A 19,070-nucleotide genomic window follows, 5' to 3' on the forward strand; every position below is an offset into this window, starting at 1 on the left:
TAAATTTTTTCCTTTCAGCCCTTTGAATATATTGTGCCACTCCCTCTGGCCTGCAAAGTTTATGTCAAAAAATCAGCTTATGGTCTTAATGGGGGCTCCCTTCTATGTAACTGTTGACTTGCTCCTTCTGCTTTTAAGATTCTCTCTTTAATTTTTGACATGTTAAATATAATGTGTCTTATTGTAGATCTCCTTGGGATTATCTTTTTTTGGAACTCTGTGTGCTTCCTGGACCTGGATGTCTGTTTCCGTTGCCAGGCTAGGGAAGTTTTCAGCTGTTACTTTTCAAATAAGTATTTTGCCCCTTTCCCTCTGCCTTCTTCTGGCACCTCTGTAATGTGAACGTTAGTATGCCTGATGTTGTCCTGGAGGTCCCTTAAACTGTCTTCCTTTTTTGAAATTCTTTTTTCTTTTTGCTGTTCAGTTTGGGTGCTTCCACTACCCTGTCTTCCAGTTTGCAGATCTGTTCTGCATCCTCTCATCTGCTGTTGATTCCCTCTAGTGTGCTTTTCGTTTCAGTTAACTGTATTCTTCAGCTCTGACTGTTGTTTTTTTATCTTGTTTTACAGCTCTTTGTTGAAGTTCTTACTGTGTTCACCCATTGTTCTCTCAAGTTCATTGGGCAGCGCCCCTGTGCTGTGGCTGGGCTTCCACTGGTGGGGGCTTGCTGCTGGGCAGGGCTGGCCCCCAGCCTGGTGGTTGTGAGGCCCTGCCCAGACTGCTGTGGGTGTGCTGGTGGGCAGGGTTATCAGCCTGTCTGCTGTGGGGTTCAAGGAGGAACAGGGTTGTCCCGGGCTCTTAGCAGAACATGCCTCCTGGCTTTAGCAGTCTAGAGGAACAATTCCAAAATGGTGCCCACTGGTGCCAGGATCAGCATGGCTGAATGAGACAGCAAAAATGACTGACACCAGTGTCTCAGTCCTTGGGGAGAGGCCCAGCTGCCTCCTGCCTGTCTGAGAGGCACTCCAGATTAGTAAATGGGTCTCCTTTACCTATAATCTATGTACTTTTCTATCTGGAGCTTTTGCACTCACTTCCTGGTTTAGTGAGTCTGTGCGCAAGCCCTTTAAGAGTGGGTTTTTCTTTCCCTACAGGTCTGTAGTTTTCCTGAATGTACTCCCTTTTGGTTTTCAAAGCCAGGTATTTTAGGGGCTCGTCTCTCCCATGTAGGATCTAAGTTGGCATGCCTGGTTTGGAGCTCAAATCTCTTGCTCCTTAGGGAAAATTTTCTTATAGCTAGGGCCCCTCCTGGCTGGAACCCTATGGCTGGGGTGTGGTGGGTTTTTTCTCCTCAGTGAGACCATATGTCTCCCTCTTCTGTACACTCTGGTGCCGTCCCTGTTGTGGTGGCTGTGTTCATCCAGTTTCTAGGCCCCTTTCTGTATACAGATGTAGATGTGTTGTGTCTGTGGAAGGAGGTGAGCTCAGTGTCTTTTTATGCTGCCATCTTGAAACCTCTTCCAGAGTCTTTGTTCTTGACCATTTTAGGCATCGTAATTATTATAGACACTTTACAAAAATGCATGAAAATATAACAAAGCTTATCTGTAATCCCATTGTTTTCTTTGCAGAAATAGTAAATCAAGGGGAAAAATTTATAAAACAATTAAAGCATCAAACTGTTAATGGTTTTTGCAGGGAGGAACTAAATGATCTCTGGTGGAATCCTGTGAAATCTAAAATTGTTATTTTGGGGATTCACATGCCCTAAATTGAGTTCTTTTGATGTCACCCTTAAGATTAATGTATAAGTTATGATAGGCTAAGCTGCTGTATCAGGTAGACTCTCATGTGTACTTTGCTTAATGCAATGAAAATTTCCTTCATATGACACCTGCGGGAAGGCGTTCAGATGGGTGGCAAGAAGACTTTTCCTTCATTCTGTCAATCAGAGCCTCGCGTTCTCCCAATGTGTGGCTCTCCCATTCTCTTTTGTCTCATCCTATGCCTGCATCCCATCAGCACATGGGAAGGAGTGGGGAGAACACCCAAGAGGGTCTCTGGGCCAGCAGGAAGTGGCAGACCTCACTCCTACTCCCATCCCACTGGCTAGAACCTGGTCACATGGCCATACCTGACGGGGAGCGAGCTGGAAAACGTGGTCTCGTTGTGAGGCCGGAGAGAAAGGGAAGATGGATTTTGTAGTCAGCCAGCAGTCTCTGCCCCACTTGTTTATCCTGGAGCATCTGCAAAATGTTTGCATGGCTGTATTCCTTTGTTCATTCCATTAAGTCCTGTCTATAGAATCCTTGAATATTTCTTTGAAGAGATTTGCCGGATGTACATATTAAATATTTGCCATTTCCATGGCTGAGAAGTTTATTGGTTAACCTTTGAAGGATAAATGGGGTTCGAATATGCCAAAGATTCTCTGTAGGCACAGACAGAAGTACCTGTCCTTCCTGGGGTAGGAAAACTGAGAGGCTTTCCACTATGAATCTTTCATATGAATTCTTGGGGAAGTAGGAAGTGCAACTTCTGTTCTTAAAGAACCAAGAGATCTTTATAAAAGGGCTGCGTGATTTCCATGGCTAAACTGTGGTTCAGGATTTAGTTTTGAGCCCCGAGAGTCTGAGTCAGTTTTTCCTCACCGGATTTCCAAGAAGAGTCTTCATGAGCAGGGCTTTTTCTTTATTACCCTGAGGCCCCAGCAGCATCTCTCCTACCCGGGGGGCCGTGACATCTCTGTGTGTCGCACGCTCCTCCTGGCCTGCAGGAGGCCAGCTGTAGGTAGGCCGCCATCCCCAGCTCCTGGTCTACAAAGGCCTTGACATCATCCTACCACGTCCAGGGCCAGGAGTTGCACCTGCCAGTGTTTTAACAGCTTGGTTGACCTACAGTTCACACACCCGACAATTCACCCATTTAAAGTGTACAATTCTGTGGCATATGGTATTTTCATGGAGTTGTACAAACATCCCCACAATCAATTCTGGACATTTTCATCACCCCAAAAAGAAACCCTGGGTCCCTTAGCTGTCACCCCCCCTCAGTGCTCTTCATCCTCCCAGCGCCTAACAACCACTAGTCTATTTTCTATCTCCATAGATTTGCCTGCTCTGGATATTTTGTGTAAATGGAATCCTGTAATACGTGGTCTTTAGTGATTGGGTTCTTTTATTTAGCCTGATGGTTTCAGGGTTCATCCATGTTGTAGTGTGGGTCAGGACTTTGTCTTTTGTTGCTGAGTCATATGCCGTGGTATGGATATAACACATCTTCTTTATTTGTGTATCCGTTGGTGGGCATTTGGGTGGCTTCTCTGCTTTTTGGCTATTGTAAATGATGCCTCTGGGAAACTATGTGTGCAGGCTTCTGGGTTGATGTATGTGTTCACTTCTTTTGGGTACATAGCTCGGAGTGGAATTGCTGAGTGATATGGTAACTCCATGGTTAGCATTTCGAGGAGCTGCCTGACTGTTTTCCAAAGGACTGCACCGTTTTGCATTTCTGCCAGCAGTAGCCGAGGGGTCTGATTTCTCTACATGCTTGCCAACCCTTGTTATTGCCTTTTGTGATTACGGTTATCCCTCCAAGTGTGAAGTGGTATGCCTGCCAATTCTCATTTCCAAATTGTACTCCATTGGAGGCTTCTGGAAAATGGAAACATAGTTTGTCCTCACTCAGGGGTGAGGGATTTCTGCTTCTTTTCACTGTGGAGATACTATCAGATATGTCTGGGAGTTTGGAGGAGGGGATGGTTAATTTAGTGCCCATGAGAAAAAAAGAGGGAAAAAACAAAAACAAAAAAAGCTTGAGCACTAGAGTTAACAAAAATGATTCCAGTTTCTCCATCATAACAAAATAAGATGGTATAATTTTAACAAGACAGTGTTGGGAGGTGGGGGAGTTGGGGTGTGTAATACCAGACCCCAAAATACAACTTAATGGAAAACTTCATTGTACAAATATCCTAGAAGTTACAGAATCAGTGATGTAAACATATTTAAGGACATTTTGGTGAAATAATCTGGTATTTTTATTTATTTTTTGTCTCTGTATCAACTCCAGTTTCCATGAATTTAATTTATCTTTTTTAGAAAAAAATTGATTGACAGACACAGGACCAAAATATCTGGATTCTTCGTTGGTCCTGATTCTTCATTTCTGTCCGTTTGGGTAGGCATCCATGCCAGTCATAACTTCTCAGTTTGTATCCCTCTAGGTGAAAGCATCTTGGAAATTTGGAGATATTTTAAACTAGGTGAATTGGACGGAAGAGCTGTAAGGTCCTGGGCTCCCAGTGGTTTCTAGAGAAGCCATAACCAGCAGCAGGAAAAGAATTGAGGCAGGACAGGGGTAATTCCCTGGGTTATGAAGCCAAGGGCATGTCCTTGATGACTTTAGTTACCACCACTCCCCTCCCCCAACCCCCCCCCCCCCCCCCCCCCCCCCGCGCCCAGCACACTATTGAGCACTTGGTAGATGCACAATAAAGACGTGATAATAGGCTGTAGTAAGTTTTCCCTGCAGGTAGGGAGAATTGTAGCTTTCAGAGGTATTTTGCCACCTGGCAATAGGTGATTGGAGTCATCTCAAGAGCCAGAATTACTCACTCATTCATTCAACAAGCATTTGTCATAAAAAATTTACTAGTGTCAGTCAATAAAGCATTGCAGACCTTGGGGATACAAATGTGAATAGCTTTTGTCTGCCGCCACCACAGTTCAGCAAGCTCACTATTTTACAGTGAGCTCCCAGCCATGGGAGCATTGAGGGAGGAAAGCCTGAAATCCTCGGACTCCCAAATCAGGGAATTAACAAAACCATACTTATCCACGGCGTATTTCCAGCTCTGCTGCGTGGCTCTGATGTGTTTGTTTAAGCCCCGTTGCTAGTCAGATATTTATGGTTGTCTTTAGCCACCAGATGATTTTAAATGTAAACATCACAATAGTACAAATTTGATTCTACTAAAATTTGATGAAAATAAACCAGTCATTTTGGGGTGGGAATGCATTACTGTTTTTAGACCACTAGGGTACCATTTGGCAGGGTCTTCATGTGTCTCCAAAAATATACATTATTTTCTATTTTAGGACCAGAAATAGGGAACTATGAATCTCTATCTCAAGTGCTGTTCTTCAACAGTTTTTCTCACTATGGAGGACACCTTTCATATTTTGACTTTACAGAGGAGTGAATTATCCATTTTAAAATTGAAAAGTTTATGATTTTAGTACATACTAACCAACAGAAAGAGGAGTCCCTTTATGACCTTGCTGTTGGGTGAGAGGCTAATGCTTTGTATCCGCTAATAGACTTTAAGTGACCCTGCACTGAAAACAAACAAACAGCCTCACAATTCTGTTGTGTAAGTCACCAAAGATCTGTCTCCCATGCACATTGTGTGCGTGCAGGCAAGAGCCTCCACTCCTTAGAGGTACCTGGGCCTGGGGACCTAGCTAAGCAGGAGGCTCCATCCCCTCTTGATGGCCATCATCTTGACTCAGGGCTGCAGGGCTGGTCTGGAAGGAGAGGGCAGCAATGAGGAAGGTATAATACGGCTCTCCAGTTTCCACCTGGGAGTGACGCATGTTATGTGTGCTGGTCTCCCACTGGCTAAGCAAACTGCCTGCCTGCGCCTCACTTCAAGGGGGCGGGGGATGTATAGGCATCATACTTTCTAGTGCCCACAGGAGAGGAGATTCAGAAATACTGGTGAGCATGGATAATGTTTACCACACATCTGAGTAGGAAAAACCCAGCTCTCCTACTGCGTTTCTCCTTTTCCTTCATGCTACTGCCCCATCACAGCATTGGGACGCCAGCTGGGTGCCCTGCACATTAACTTGGTTCCCATACTGGCTTCCTGAAGGTAGTCGCATGTGACTGCCTCCTCCCCGCCCCCCGCCGCCTCAGATGCCAGTCCCGAGCGCACGTAATCACCCCTGCTTCTGACTGACTACCTATACATTGGGAGCTTACCATGACCACCTCCTTAGGTTCAGTTAATTTGAATTCCCCAAACCCAGGAAAACAGGGGACTTGCTGTTTACCAGTTTATTATTTAAAAATGCGATAAAGGATACAGATGCACATTCAGATGGCAGAGATGCATAGAGCAAGGTATGTGGGAAGAGTCACAGAGCTCCCATGCCCCCCCCCCCCCTCCAGGTGCGCCACTCTCCCAGCACCCCTGAGTACTCATCAGCCTGGAAGCTCTCTGAATCCTGGACGTTTGGGATTTTTATGAAGCCTTCATGAGTAGGCATGATCGATCATGATCGATCATTAACTCCATTTCCAGCCCCGCTCCCCTCTCTCAAAAATGGGGGGTTGGGGCCAAAAATTCCAAACTTCTAATCATGGCTTGGTCTTCCTGATGATTAGAGACTGATATATATTTTTCTACTGTTTCATACATTTTATAGAGAAATGAGAGACATCCTGTTCCTAAGGAGCTTACACTGTAGTGAGAAAAGTAGATAAGAACACCGAGTTAAAGTGTGCTGAATAGAACAGTGCTCAGATGGCAGGGGAGTCTTTGAGTTAGGGGCACCTGATTCAGATTGGGCGGTGGGGGGGAGCAAGAAGCTTTCTCAGAGGAGGTGATTCTTGGCCTGAATCTTGAGTGACAAGCAATTTGCTGGGCGGTGAAGGAGGGAAGGGTGTCCCAGCAAGGGAAACAACATGCTTAAGTATATACGAATAACAGTGCCTACTATTTATTGACCGGCTTTCTTTGTGCAAGCCACTAGGCTACACACTTACGGACCCCGTCTCATTTCATTTCCCGTGGGTCTCCCATTTGTATATTATCCATTACATTACAAATATATGCCTCATAAAACAAGACTTTACTTTGTTTGTTGTTATGTCTTTATATTCTAGTAACTGTTACTCTGTAATAAACAGCAACCATTTCATTAGATCCTATGGGTTAGGAATTTGGAAAGGGCCCAGTTGGAGGAGCTTCTCACTGGGGGTCTCTCGGGCGGTCACGTTTCAGCTGGGACAGCTGTAAGCCGAAGGCTCCGCTTGACTGGACCCCCAGGTGGCTCACTCATGTGGCTGGCCGTTAGTGGGAGCTCAGCTTGCTTCTCCCTCGGGTGCCTACCCATGGCCTCACCAGAAGGACAGGCCTCAGCATTGTCCAGTGGAGAGAGCGTTCCGCAAGAAGTGGGTGGGGGCTGCTTGCTTTTCTCACTAGACTTGGCCGTCACATATGGACACATTTGTTGTGAATGTTGGCTGTAATGAGTCACAAGACTATAAGGGCATACATCCAGGGGGAGGGAACTGTAACCAGGGCCCAGGGGCGCAAGAGCACCTGGCTTCGGGGGTCCCAAACAGCCCAGGGTCAGCCGCTCATCGCTGACAAAATCCAAAGGTAGAGAGATGAATGGTGGTGGAACCGAAAGGAATTTACTTCCGTGAGGCCAACACCAGGAATTCAGCGGACCAGTGTCTCAAAAAACTCTTTCCAAAGTGCTGAAAATACTCTCAGGTTTATACAAGGAAAATGTGGACAAAGGTCAGTGGGTACAGGAAGGGGGCAGTAAAGGTCAGGTCGATCCTTGCCTTGGGTGTCTTGCTGGTGTCTAGGTGGTCCCTATTGCTTGAGGAGGCAGTTTTGGTTCCTGTCATGGGATGCTTTGGCTGGAGGGTCTTTTGCCTGAGTTAAGAGATAAGCTGGAAAGAACTTAATCAGTTAGAAAGTACAGACTGAGGTCCAGATGGAGGTAGTTGGAGCCCTCTTACAAATCCCCGCTGTCAAAACACCGTTCCATTTCTATGCAAGGAGAAGGGACGGTGGCCATTTCTTCTGTAGCTACTTCCGGCTGACCAGGAATGATGGAGGGATTTGGGAATGGGAGACTTTGACAGGGAGAACTTCGTTTCTCTAGTCCCTCCTGAAATATACAGTAAAGGCATCTCCGAGCATGTGCGAATTAGCACAGGCTCACGTTTGACAAATACAAAAAAACCAAACAACAACCAAAAAGAACAAGTAATATAGCAGTGCTTAGCAGGGCATATTTCTATTTAGAAGGAATCAAATTTAGATCATGCTAAAAGGATCTAGAGCTAGAGCATTTATAGCAGTGATGTGTTTGTTTAAATCTTCCGTGGCTTCAGCTACATTTTTTTGAGTAATTCGGAATATAGACACAACATTCTGTTTAACTGAGAGCATAGGTTCCTCTTTGGGCTGCAGTCAAAATATCTTCAAGGGCCATCCAGTGTTGAAGGAATACTTTTCAAATGTATGTGGTTTCATCACTTAGGAGGGTGAGTGGGTGCTGGGTTTAATTAAAGACGGCCGCTGTGGGCTTAGCTAAAGCCTCTGCTTGTAATTCTACATTGATAGAGGCAGCTCCTGGAGCCTGCCTAAGATTCTGTCTCCCTCTCCCTCTGCTGCCCACCACTGACACAAGCTCTCTCTCTCTCTCTCTCTCGCAAACAAAACACATCTTACTTTCCCTGCATACAGAGTTGCTTTCTTTGTCATTTCTTAGAAACATCAATTACATTTATCAGAATTTTTACTTTTAGAAACCTTAGTCTCCATTGAAAACTGTAAGTAGTAACCACTTGTGAACTGTCTATCACACCATCTTTCATCTTTCTTAAAAATGTTGAGGATAGGGGCGCCTGGGTGGCTCAGTCGTTAAACGTCTGCCTTCGGCTCAGGTCACGATCCCAGGGTCCTGGGATCGAGCCCCACATCGGGCTCCCTGCTCGGCGGGAAGCCTGCTTCTCCCTCTCCCTCTGCCCCTGCTTGTGTTCCCTCTCTCGCTGTGTCTCTCTCTGTCAAATAAATAAATAAAATCTTTAAAAAAAAGTGTTGAGGATATGTTGAAAACTACCACAGTCTGTCTTCTGGCCAAAAACTATTTACATTCTCCCACGTGGAGAATACATTTACCCTCCCTAAGACTCTTCAAAATCATGTCGTGTTTTGGCTTAGATATTAGGCTCAGGCTTGACGTCTGGGATCTCATGTAAACTAAGTTTAGGTGTGACTGAGGGCTCTCGGGGTCAACTGAATGAATACCGCGAACTGAGCAGGTACCTTGTCTGCTTCCCCCATACCCCTCATGGGATGGTGGGCAGGTGTAGGGGAGCCCCAAAGGGGGGGAAGTAGAGCGCAAACCACAGTCAGTGGTCCATAGCAGTTCTGAAATCCAACCGGAAACATGTTGCCGGCTCCTGGCTTTGCATTCAGTCCTTCTCCTTGGGAGCTGTCCTCTGCGGCTCTGGGCGCTGTACCTGGGGCTCTTGGTTCTGGCCCTCCAGTCGTCCTTCTAAAAGAAAACTGACTTTGCACCTCAGTGAGTAACCTTCTTTGTCTGTTTCCTGCCTATAAAAGGCTGAGGGTCCAAAGGCCTCTGTTCACTTTGTTCTGCTCCTCTTCAAGCTGGTGTGATGCTTTAGAAATGTCATGGGCTTTCCTACGTGTCCATTTATAATCCACTCTGTTCGACAAAATCTACCCTGAAATCTCTTCTGTCAAGTAAACTTTTCTCTCTGCCGGGCGCCTGGTGAGAATGTGGTGGGACAAAGATTCTTAGAAGCTCTGTTGTTCACAGAGGACAGATGAAGCCCATCCTTCAGCAACTTAGAAGGCCTTTTGTCTGTTTGGAATGCTCCAGAGGCAGCACCTTAGATCTTCACAGCATCCTAACAAAGGGTCTTATTGCTCCACCCTTGCTTTGACTTTCTGTTCTTAGGCCATTTCTTTTTTCTTTTCTCTTTTAAGATTTATTTTATTTGCTATTTGAGAGAAAGAGAGAGGAGGGCGACAGAGGGAGAGAGAGAGAGAGAGAGAGAGAATCTCAAGCAGACTCCCCCCCTGAGCTAGGAGCCTGATGCAGGCTCGATCCCACGACCCGTGAGATCACGACCTGAGCCCGAGCTGAAGGTGCCCCTGAGGCCATTTCTCAATATGTAAACCCTTTGCCTTCTAGAGATGCTGGGATGAGAAACACTTATTTTTTTAACCTGCAAAATATTGGCTGAGTGTATTATATTCTCTAATTTCTACTCAGAAACTAACTAGCTTTTTCTTGAGTTGATCTCTCTCTCGTCTCATTATAGACAGCGGCGTGAAGCCAGCACCTGCAACCCTCTGCCCAGCGATCTTTTTAGTTAGAGCATCATCAGCTCATTAGGTACATTTTCTGCCTTCCTCATCATTGCTGGCAACAGCTCTTTATAAACGTTCTTCCTCTAGTATGTAGCACGGGTCTCCCTTCCTCATTCAGGCTCCTAGTTGAAAATGAAGCACTCAGAGAAATAATCATTATGTGAAACATTGTGTCTGTTTTTCTTGGAGCCCCCACCACCCCTACCGGCCTTTTCGCCTGGACTTGGAGTGGTTGCTTGTGTTTTAGGGTTTTATTAGAGTTGGCCCTCCATTTTCAGGCACCCAATTTCTGATCCAGGTTTTATTGCTCTGTAACAAGTCATCACAGAGCTGGTGACCTAAAACAGTGGTCACTTTGTTAATGCTTGCAGATTGTGTGGGTAGGAAGTTGGAAAGGCAGGTACTCCCTTAGGGCCTCTTGTGCAGGTGCAGGCTCCACGGGGCTGGTCGTCCACCTGGGCACCCTCCCACGGCCCTGCCTGGTGCTGCTGTGGAGTTAGGTGTGCCGTCTGCTGGCCCGGAGGTCTCAGGGCACTCAGGCCTCATCCGTGGCTCCGGGCTACCCCCAGAATGAGCGCCCTGAGGAAGCCAGGTTGGAAACTACATGGCCTTTTGTGTCCGAGCCTCCCGAATCACATGGGGTCACTTCTGCACAAAGAGCAGGTGACAAGCCTGCCCAGATTCACGCGGAGGGGAATAGACCTCACCTCTTGTTGAGAGAAGTATCAAAGGAGTTTCAGGGGCGCCTGGGTGGCTCAGTCATTAAGCATCTGCCTTCAGCTCAGGTCATAATCCCAGGATCCTGGGATAGAGTCCCGCATCGGGCTCCTTGCTCAGGGTGAGCCTGCTTCCCCCTCTGCCTGTAGTTCCCCTTGCTTGTGCTCTCTCTCTCTCTCTGTCAAATAAATAAATAAAATCTTTTTAAAAAAGAGAGAATTTTCAGATGTGTTTTGATACTGCTTGCACCTGGAACAGTATCCGGCAGCAAGAGAACCTCACTATGTGATTGCATCCAATTAGTAGGCAGATCTGCCTCTCTTATAAAATTTGCTTATCAGTCTTTGAGTGCTACAGTGTGACCCCAGTAATAACAAGTGATGTTACTTCTTGTATTTAGTATGTATTTTTGAAGAGTAGAGGCATGGGCACTTCACATTGTACATCTTTTATTCCAAGTGAATTAGAAAGTGAAATATTATTTTCCAAAAGTCACACAGTAGAGGAGAAACATAGAAGGGTGTTAATGTAGTTTTACAGTAGGGAAGGTCTTTCTAAGCAAGATTTAAAAGCCCAGAAGCCACAAGGGAAGTTTCTTAAATATTAGACTCCACCAAGATTTTAAATGTCTGCATAGGAAAAGATGGCGTAAAAAAATAAACCAGGTAAAGTATTTGCAATCTAAGTAATACACAACAGCCTAGGCAAGGTACTACAGCCATAGAGTAGTATGTCATAGAGCTGTTGCCAGGATTGAATGAAATGCAAGTACCCAAAGTGAAAATACTTAACAACTGGTAGGTTCCATCCATGCTTGTATAAAGGCCACCAACAAATCAATTTTTTTAAGAGATTGGTAACAGAAAAAGATATGAATGAGCAATTCATAGAAAAATATAAATGGTCAGTAAACATATGGAAAGATATATAGCCTTGCTCCTGATTAAATAAAGAATAATTAAATTTCCAATAAGACTTTTCTACCTATAAGTGTGTCAAAGATGACGGGAACCTGGGGGCCCAGCTCAGTCGGTTAAGTGTCTGCCTTTGTCTCAGGTCATGATCTCAGGGTCCTGGGGTCAAGCCCTGCATTGGGCTCCCTGCTCAGCAGGGAATCTGCTTCTGCCTCTCCCCCCCCCCCCCGCCCCATGATTGTGCATGCGCTCTCTCTGTCGCTCTCTCGCTCAAATAAATAGATAAAATCTTTTAAAAAGGGGGGGGCGCCTGGGTGGCTCAGTTGTTAAGTATCTGCCTTCGGCTCAGGTCATGATCCCAGGGTCCTGGGATCGAGCCCCACATCGGGCTCCCTGCTCCACAGGAAGCCTGTTTCTTCCTCTCCCACTCCCCCTGCTTGTGTTCCCTCTCTCGCTGTGTCTCTGTCAAATAAATAAATAAAATCTTTAAAAAAATAATAAAAAAATTTTAAAAAAGACCCTCCAAGATGAAAAAGAATGTTAATATTTCAGTATTGGCAGAGACGTTGGGAAATTGACATTCTCATTGACTTACTGTTCTTTGTTCCTTTATAGGAGAAGCATATTTTGCTTCTGGCTTCTTTCAGGATTTTCTTTTTTTTTAATCTTTGATTTTCTGTAGTTTGAAAAGGATATGCCAGTGCTGAGGCGTAGTGTTTCTTGGGATGTATCCTGCTTGGTGTTCTCTGAGCTTCCTGGATCTGTGGTTTGGTGTCTGACATTCACTGGGGGAAATTCTCGGTCGTGATCATTTCAAATATTCGTTAGGTTCCTCCTTTGCCTTCTGGTATTCCCATTACGTATGTGTTACACCTTTTGTAGGTGTCCCACGGCCTTTGGGTATTCTGTTCTGTTCGTCGGTCATTGTTCTCTTACCTTTTCACTTTCGGAGATTTCTTTTGTTGTTGTATTTTTGTTTTTGTTTTTGAGAGAGTGTGTGCTTGCATACGAGAGTGGGGTTGGGGGGAGCCCAGCGTGGAGCTTGATCCCACAACTCTGAGATCATGACCTGAACCTGAAATCAAGAGACAGACGCTTAACTGACTGAGCTGCCCAGGCGCCCCACTTCTGGAGGTTTCTGTTAAGGTTTTTGTTGCAACATCTTCAAGCTCAGAGATTCTTTCCTCAGCTCTGTCCAGTCCTCTAATAAGCCCATCTAAGGTACTCTTCATTTCTCTTACAGTGTCTTTTATTTCTGGCATTTCTTTCTGGTTCTTTCTTAGGTTTTCTGTCTCTCTGTTAATGTTGTCTGCCTTTTCATGCTGTCTACTTGGTTCCTTTGAGACCTTAGCATATTAATCTTAGCTGTTTTGAATTCTTGGTCTGATAATTCCAGCATCCCTGCCCTGTCCAATTCTGGTGCTTGGTCTTTTTTCCAGCTGTGTTTTTGGCCTCTCAGTACACCTTACAGCTTTTTCTGGATAGCCAGACGTGAGGTACCAGGTAAGAGGGACTGCTATAGGCCAGCCTTCAGTAGCGTGGTGGTGAGAGGTGAGGGCGTGGGGGTTCTGCCGTCCTGCACTTGGGCCCCTCCCAGCCCTTGGTGAGCCTGTGCCTCTGGGCTCTGAACTTGCTCCTGTTTCCTCCGTTTTCTTTTCCCCCGTCATGTGGGACAGGATGCTACTGTGGGCTGGGTTTGGCTGTTTCCCCATGTCAGTTAGGCTCTGGTCAACTAATTTCTTCTGGGGGCAGGCCTTGTTGAGAACAGAGTGCTCTGGCTCATTTCAGAAGGGTCCCTCTTCCCCTCCCACTGCTGGACGCATGGGGGGATTTTTGTCTGCTGTTTGTTCTGGGAACCTGACTGCTCCTGGAGGTAAAACTCACAAAAGTGTGGGATTCCCCTGGGACTGGATCCCCCTGGTCCACACACAGGCCCCAGCATTGGGCAGTCACGACTCCGGTTTTCTTACCTGAGCACCGCTGCTGTGGAGGTTTGCATTCCTGAGGCTTTTCTCCAGGAAGCTGCAATGCCCTGTATTCACTTGTCTGGCCAGTCTTGGGGCCAGTCTTAGTTCATCCTGGGTCCTTCCTTGCCTTTCCCATGAATCTGAGAGGAATTGTTGACCGGAAACTGATTTATTGTTGGTGGAGTGGATATTGGTACAGTATTTAGTGCAGCAATCTTAATTATCTACTAAAAGTAAAAACGTTTGTGTCCTTTGATCTAGCATTTCAACCTTTGGACATACTGGCATGAATGCATAAAGATGTAAGCATTTTTTTAAAAAAGATTTATTTGAGAGAGAGAGTATGAGTGGGGGGTGGGATGGGAGAGAAGTAGACTCCCCACTGAGCAGGGAGCTGGACATGAGACTCGATCCCAGCACCCTGGGATCATCACCTGAGCCGAAGGCAGATGCTTAACCGGAGGGCACCCAGGTGCCCCTGCAGTAGCATTTTTTAATATAGGGATGGTTAAATATGATATATTTACACAGTGGAATGCTCTGTAGCTGCTAAAAAGAAATGAGGTAGCTCACTATATCCTGACATGGGAAGAAGTCTAAGACACATTAAGTAAGTGGAAGGAGAAAAAAAGCAAGTTGGTAAATGGTATGTTTAAGATTCAGTTTTTGTTTAAAACTTACCCACAGTGAAAATGAAGGCATGCTTAGAGAAGAAAGAGAATTTTGGAAGAATACGTACCAGAAAAACCACTGGTTGCCTCTGAGGGACAATGTTATGAGGCTGTTAATATATATATATATGTTATATATCAGTGACATTTGTGTCTCGTATGATGCATACATATCTGATAACTAGTCAAGAGAGAAAGTAGGTAGCAGCAGATACAGTTCATTGAGGGCAACAGAATGGAACTGATTGTTCCCATCACTTTTCCCTATATCCAGGCAGTAATGCAGTAACAATCTCTGAATTTTAACTTCCCTTCTGGGAATACTGTGGTAGCGTAGACCCAAGTAACTGGAAATTGCAAATCCCCTGGTGTCTCTTTCGCTCTTTCACAGGGCGTGACAGCCATAAGATGACAAGAGTTCCAGACAAATGTTTTACCAGTGAACATTTTTTTCCCATAGAATTTTTTATTGTTAATTCTTCTTGTTAAATGATTTACGAAGGAAAATTTCCCCTTCTGCAGAGAAGCGGTTTCTTTGGTTCTGTTGTGTTGAGATTTGTGGTTTGTTGTACCCAAGAGATGTTTATAATGGAATTTTTTACAACACGTATCTCTCCTTTAAAAGGCTGCCTAAAAAGTAGGTTAGCGGAGCTGTGGTTAAGTGTGAAAGCTACTTGACTTCCATTATAAAATATGGTTTCTAGCTCCAGTTTTCCTGCTCGAATGCTATCTAAGCACCTGCAGTGTGACTTCGTGTAGACTAATAAGTCTTCCGAGTTCCTTGTCCTGTTAACTTCTCATCTCAACTTCCTTCCCCGCTTTACATGGCATTTTTAGTTTCTGGATCTAATCTCATCATGTGCGTGTGGAGGGCGGGCTTCCCACGCGACACCAGCAGAATTCTCATTTAACTCCATTCTGCTACGGTCCTCCCGGAGGTAGCATCAGATTGCCCAGGGCAGGGGTTCAGTCCTACAGGACTGCTCCCCACCCCACACTGCCCACCACTTCAGACGCCAGTTGCAAACCCAAGCTGTCCCATGTACTACTGACCAGCCAGGTGTGTATCAGAGGTTCCCAAGACCCTTTGCTCAGATTCGATTGATTTGCTGGAGCAGCTCACAGAAGTACTAGAAACATTTTCTTCACTGTATGACTGGTTTATCATAAAAGGCTAGGAATGGGGAACGGCCAGGTGGAAGAGATGCCCAGGGCCAGGTGCTGGGAAAGGGCGCGGAGCATCCATGCTCCACTCTCCCCGAATCTCTACAAGGAAAACCCTGTTTTTCGAGGGTTTTATAGAGTCTTCATTACATAGGCACGACTGATCAAATCACTGGCCATCTTGCTGCCCTCCCCTCCCCCCTGGAAGTTGGGGGCTGGGAATATAAGTTCTAACCCCCTGATCACAGGGTTGGCACCACTGGCAACCAACCCCCGTCCTTAGGCACTTTCCAGAAGTCACCTCATTAACACAACAGACATTTTTAAGCTCTTGTCACTTAGGAAATATGTATGAGAGCTATATATTAGGTCATCTGAATGATCAAATATATACGTTTCTTACAAATCACAGTACCAGGCATCCTAACCTAGCGCTTTTTTTTTTTCTTCCTGGGTATAATTTGCGTTCTTCTCAGTGATTAATTTTATATAATGATTTTTTTTGTTCTTGTTTTACCCTCTGTGAATTTCCTAACAGAAGTCCTGGAGGGGATTTGGGTGCCAAAAAGAAAAAGAAGAAACAGAAGAGAAAAAAGGAGAAACCGAACTCCGGAGGCACCAAGTCAGACTCGGCCTCTGATTCGCAGGAGATTAAAATCCAGCAGCCTTCCAAAGTGAGACTCCTGTTTTACTTTAGCCTCTGTGGTTCCTCCTGCATGCGAGAGCCGGATCGTAGGGCTCAGCGTCCCCGAGGGAGCGGAGGTGTACTTAGGGTTTTGCCGGGACCATGTGCTGGAAGGCGCTCGTCCCCGGCGGGCATTACAGCCTTCCTGATGCTGATGTTCGTACCTAAATAACCAAGAGGTACAGACTGCGTTTTTGTGTGTACGTGGATACGACCCGCATTTTTCCTTTTTCTCACAGAGCGCATTAGTACGTAGATTGTAGTGATAGAAGTCAATCTCTGCGTGAGCTTGTTAGGTGTGTGTTGTTGTTGTTGTTGTTTTGAAGTTACGCTTAATATTTCATTACTTTTAGTTCAGAAGATATTCACATTTTAATTTTTCTGGGTATCTGTCGAATTACCTGAATAGCACCACACGATCTGGCAGGAGATTCCCACGGGAGCAGCCACGGGTAAGTCTTATGACTTTGAATCCGACCAGTTGGCTTCTCGGCCATTCTTAACATCCCATTGCCAAGGGTGGGCCATAGCTCCTGATGTTCCCGCCGGAGAAACACCCCTCCGAGACCCAGCCAGCAGTTGTGGTGGGCGGATGGCCGGCCGCGCTGGGTTCTGGTGGTGCTGACGGCAGGCGCCCCCCCCCGCCCCCCCGCCTTCCAGGGGGCCGACCCCGGTCACCCTGGCTGGGAACACAGGCCTTGTGTGCGGGCCACGGGGGACCACAGGGCCCTTTCCACACAGGAAACTCACAGGGCAAAGGGGGGGGAGGCGTTAGAAGTATGACGAAGCCCGGATGATCCTGATGGTTGCAGCTCCACATCAGTTGTCCCGGTGGGTCGTGGTGTGGCCGAGGGGCTCGGTCCCGGCCCTGTAGCTCATGAGCTGTGTGGGTGCCGCGCTCCACGAGCCTGTTTGCTCATCTGTGAGGTGGGGGTGATGCCTTCTGTCCCAGCTCACGGGACTGTTAGGAGGCTACAGTGTTAGATCCTGTCTGTTAAGTGGTCTTTATAGTCTGAAGCACTGTTATATATGGCAAGTTTCACGGGGTTGAAATTCTTTTTCTTGCACACAGTTGACACTGTATTGTGGGAAGTGGGTCTTGCAGGCAGGTGTTGTTGTTGTTACTGTTTTATACGTAAGACCAGGGGTCACTGAGAGGATACTTACTTTGCCCAATTTTCCCTGACTGCCTGTGTGGGGTGAGAAGAAAATGGGATGTTCCCCCCTTGCTTTTCAGCTCATTTCTCAGGTAATAAATACTCTATCCACTGTACCTACTTCCTGAGGTCACTCACATAAGGTACACCATCTACTTGCAAGACATTTTTCCCATTTCTCAATGTCGCTTCATTGGATAAATGCGGTGCCACTTATATGCAGCTCTGCCCCTCCGTATTGCTTCTACCACCACCATCAGCTTGTACCCCTCGCCGCACCCCCAGTGACGTTGAGCCCTTCCCTTACTTCCGGTCACTTACGAGAAACTAGAGCTAGCCAAGGCAGGCGGAACAGCTAGCATTTGCGTAGAGAAGTTGTTTTCTTTTTTAATTGAGAATAAATAAGAATTGTGTTAATGTGGGCCTTTGTCCATTGCATTTTTTTAAACTGGAGCTTCTTTCCCTTACACAAGATGCTAGCTCTAAATAACACTGTAAATTACAGTGGATTGTGTGTAGAAAATACTCTCTTCTGCCCTCAAGAACCAGAATAAGAGGACCTTTGTCTGGATTCTTTAGACTTCTTAATGGTAGAGGACTTGGACATCTTTCCAAGATACTAAATTTAGAAAGTAAAGGGTGAAGTTACGTACAGTTGGAGCTTAGTAGTCCACGGAGGAAAAGAGGTGTGCCTGACTTAGGGGTATGGTAGTGGGAAGCTAACGTGGGGTTGATCCATGTTCTCACCTTCCCTAACATGAATTCGTTTCTCCCCAGGCGGTGCTGCTGTGGAAAGTAAATGGATAGGTTTAAGAATGTATCATAGCTGAATTTTCCTTGCTGCTTTGTCACCGTGGATTTGAAAATAGTGCTTGCTTCTCTCCACTTTAAGAAAGCACTTAAAATAGTGATCATTCAGATATAAATATTTCATGAATGGTCGTTTTATGTAAAGATTGCTAGTCAACCTGATGAGGCTAGTTAGGTAGGGTTGAAACCACTCTGAGGTCTGTCTTCACGGAGTTGGGATATCCTTGGCTCCTTTGGAACAAAGATGCTGATTCATGTTTGCTGCAAACTAGGTAGAGTTTGGTATATTTGTGATCAAGAATTTCACTCCAGAATTAGGAAAGAAAAATTCCCATGACAAATTCAGTGCAGGCTTTGTAGGTTCAAATTTGCCTTTTTAAGGATAAATGGGTCCGTGTTCAAGCATGATTAGTTGAAATATGCTGTGCTCCGACTTCTGTTTAAGTTGTAGGTCTTCTAGTAGATTGCCTTGTTGAGGGGTTCAAATGGATGTAAATTTCATTTTGCTGGAAATCAGTTACTCTGTGTTGGAGGTTCAGAGCAAGAGTCTTAAGCAAACACAGGGAGGCCTATATTAAATAAACTCTGTTCTGTAGTGTGTCACATGGGTAAAGCTTCCCAGGTTAAAGGATTGGCTCCAGACCACAGATGCTAGATTCAAGGTTGACCAGAAGTCCAGAGCTACTATTAATAAACCAGCCAGGGTCGATGGTAGCTCTCCTTGGTGCCCCCGGTTTGTTGGCACACAGGAAGACCAAAGGGCTCTGAACTTCTTGTTAACCACTTCTGAACTACAGCGAGGAGCATTCTTTGTGTGGCATCAGAATTCTAAAATTAATAATTTTACGTACTGAAAAAAACCCCGTGATTTTCCTGTTCAGCCCTAAGTGGA

The 19,070-nt window shown here is 45.7% G+C and overlaps 1 protein-coding gene across 3 annotated transcripts in view; it reads left to right on the plus strand.

Annotated features, from left to right (window-relative positions):
* Window positions 1–19,070, plus strand: part of NMT2 (N-myristoyltransferase 2) — a 62,112-nt gene that overhangs the window by 15,681 nt on the left and 27,361 nt on the right. For 2 of the 3 annotated variants that reach the window (XM_027593451.2, XM_027593449.2), the window contains exon 2: window positions 16,065–16,200. The exons of the other annotated variant lie outside the window; for it this stretch is intronic. In XM_027593451.2, coding sequence (XP_027449252.1) covers window positions 16,065–16,200 — 136 coding nt within the window. The remainder of the gene's footprint in view (window positions 1–16,064; window positions 16,201–19,070) is intronic. 3 annotated transcript variants of the gene reach the window in all.

The sequence above is a fragment of the Zalophus californianus genome, chromosome 9, assembly GCF_009762305.2.
Source record: "Zalophus californianus isolate mZalCal1 chromosome 9, mZalCal1.pri.v2, whole genome shotgun sequence".
NCBI classification, from domain to species: domain Eukaryota; kingdom Metazoa; phylum Chordata; class Mammalia; order Carnivora; family Otariidae; genus Zalophus; species Zalophus californianus.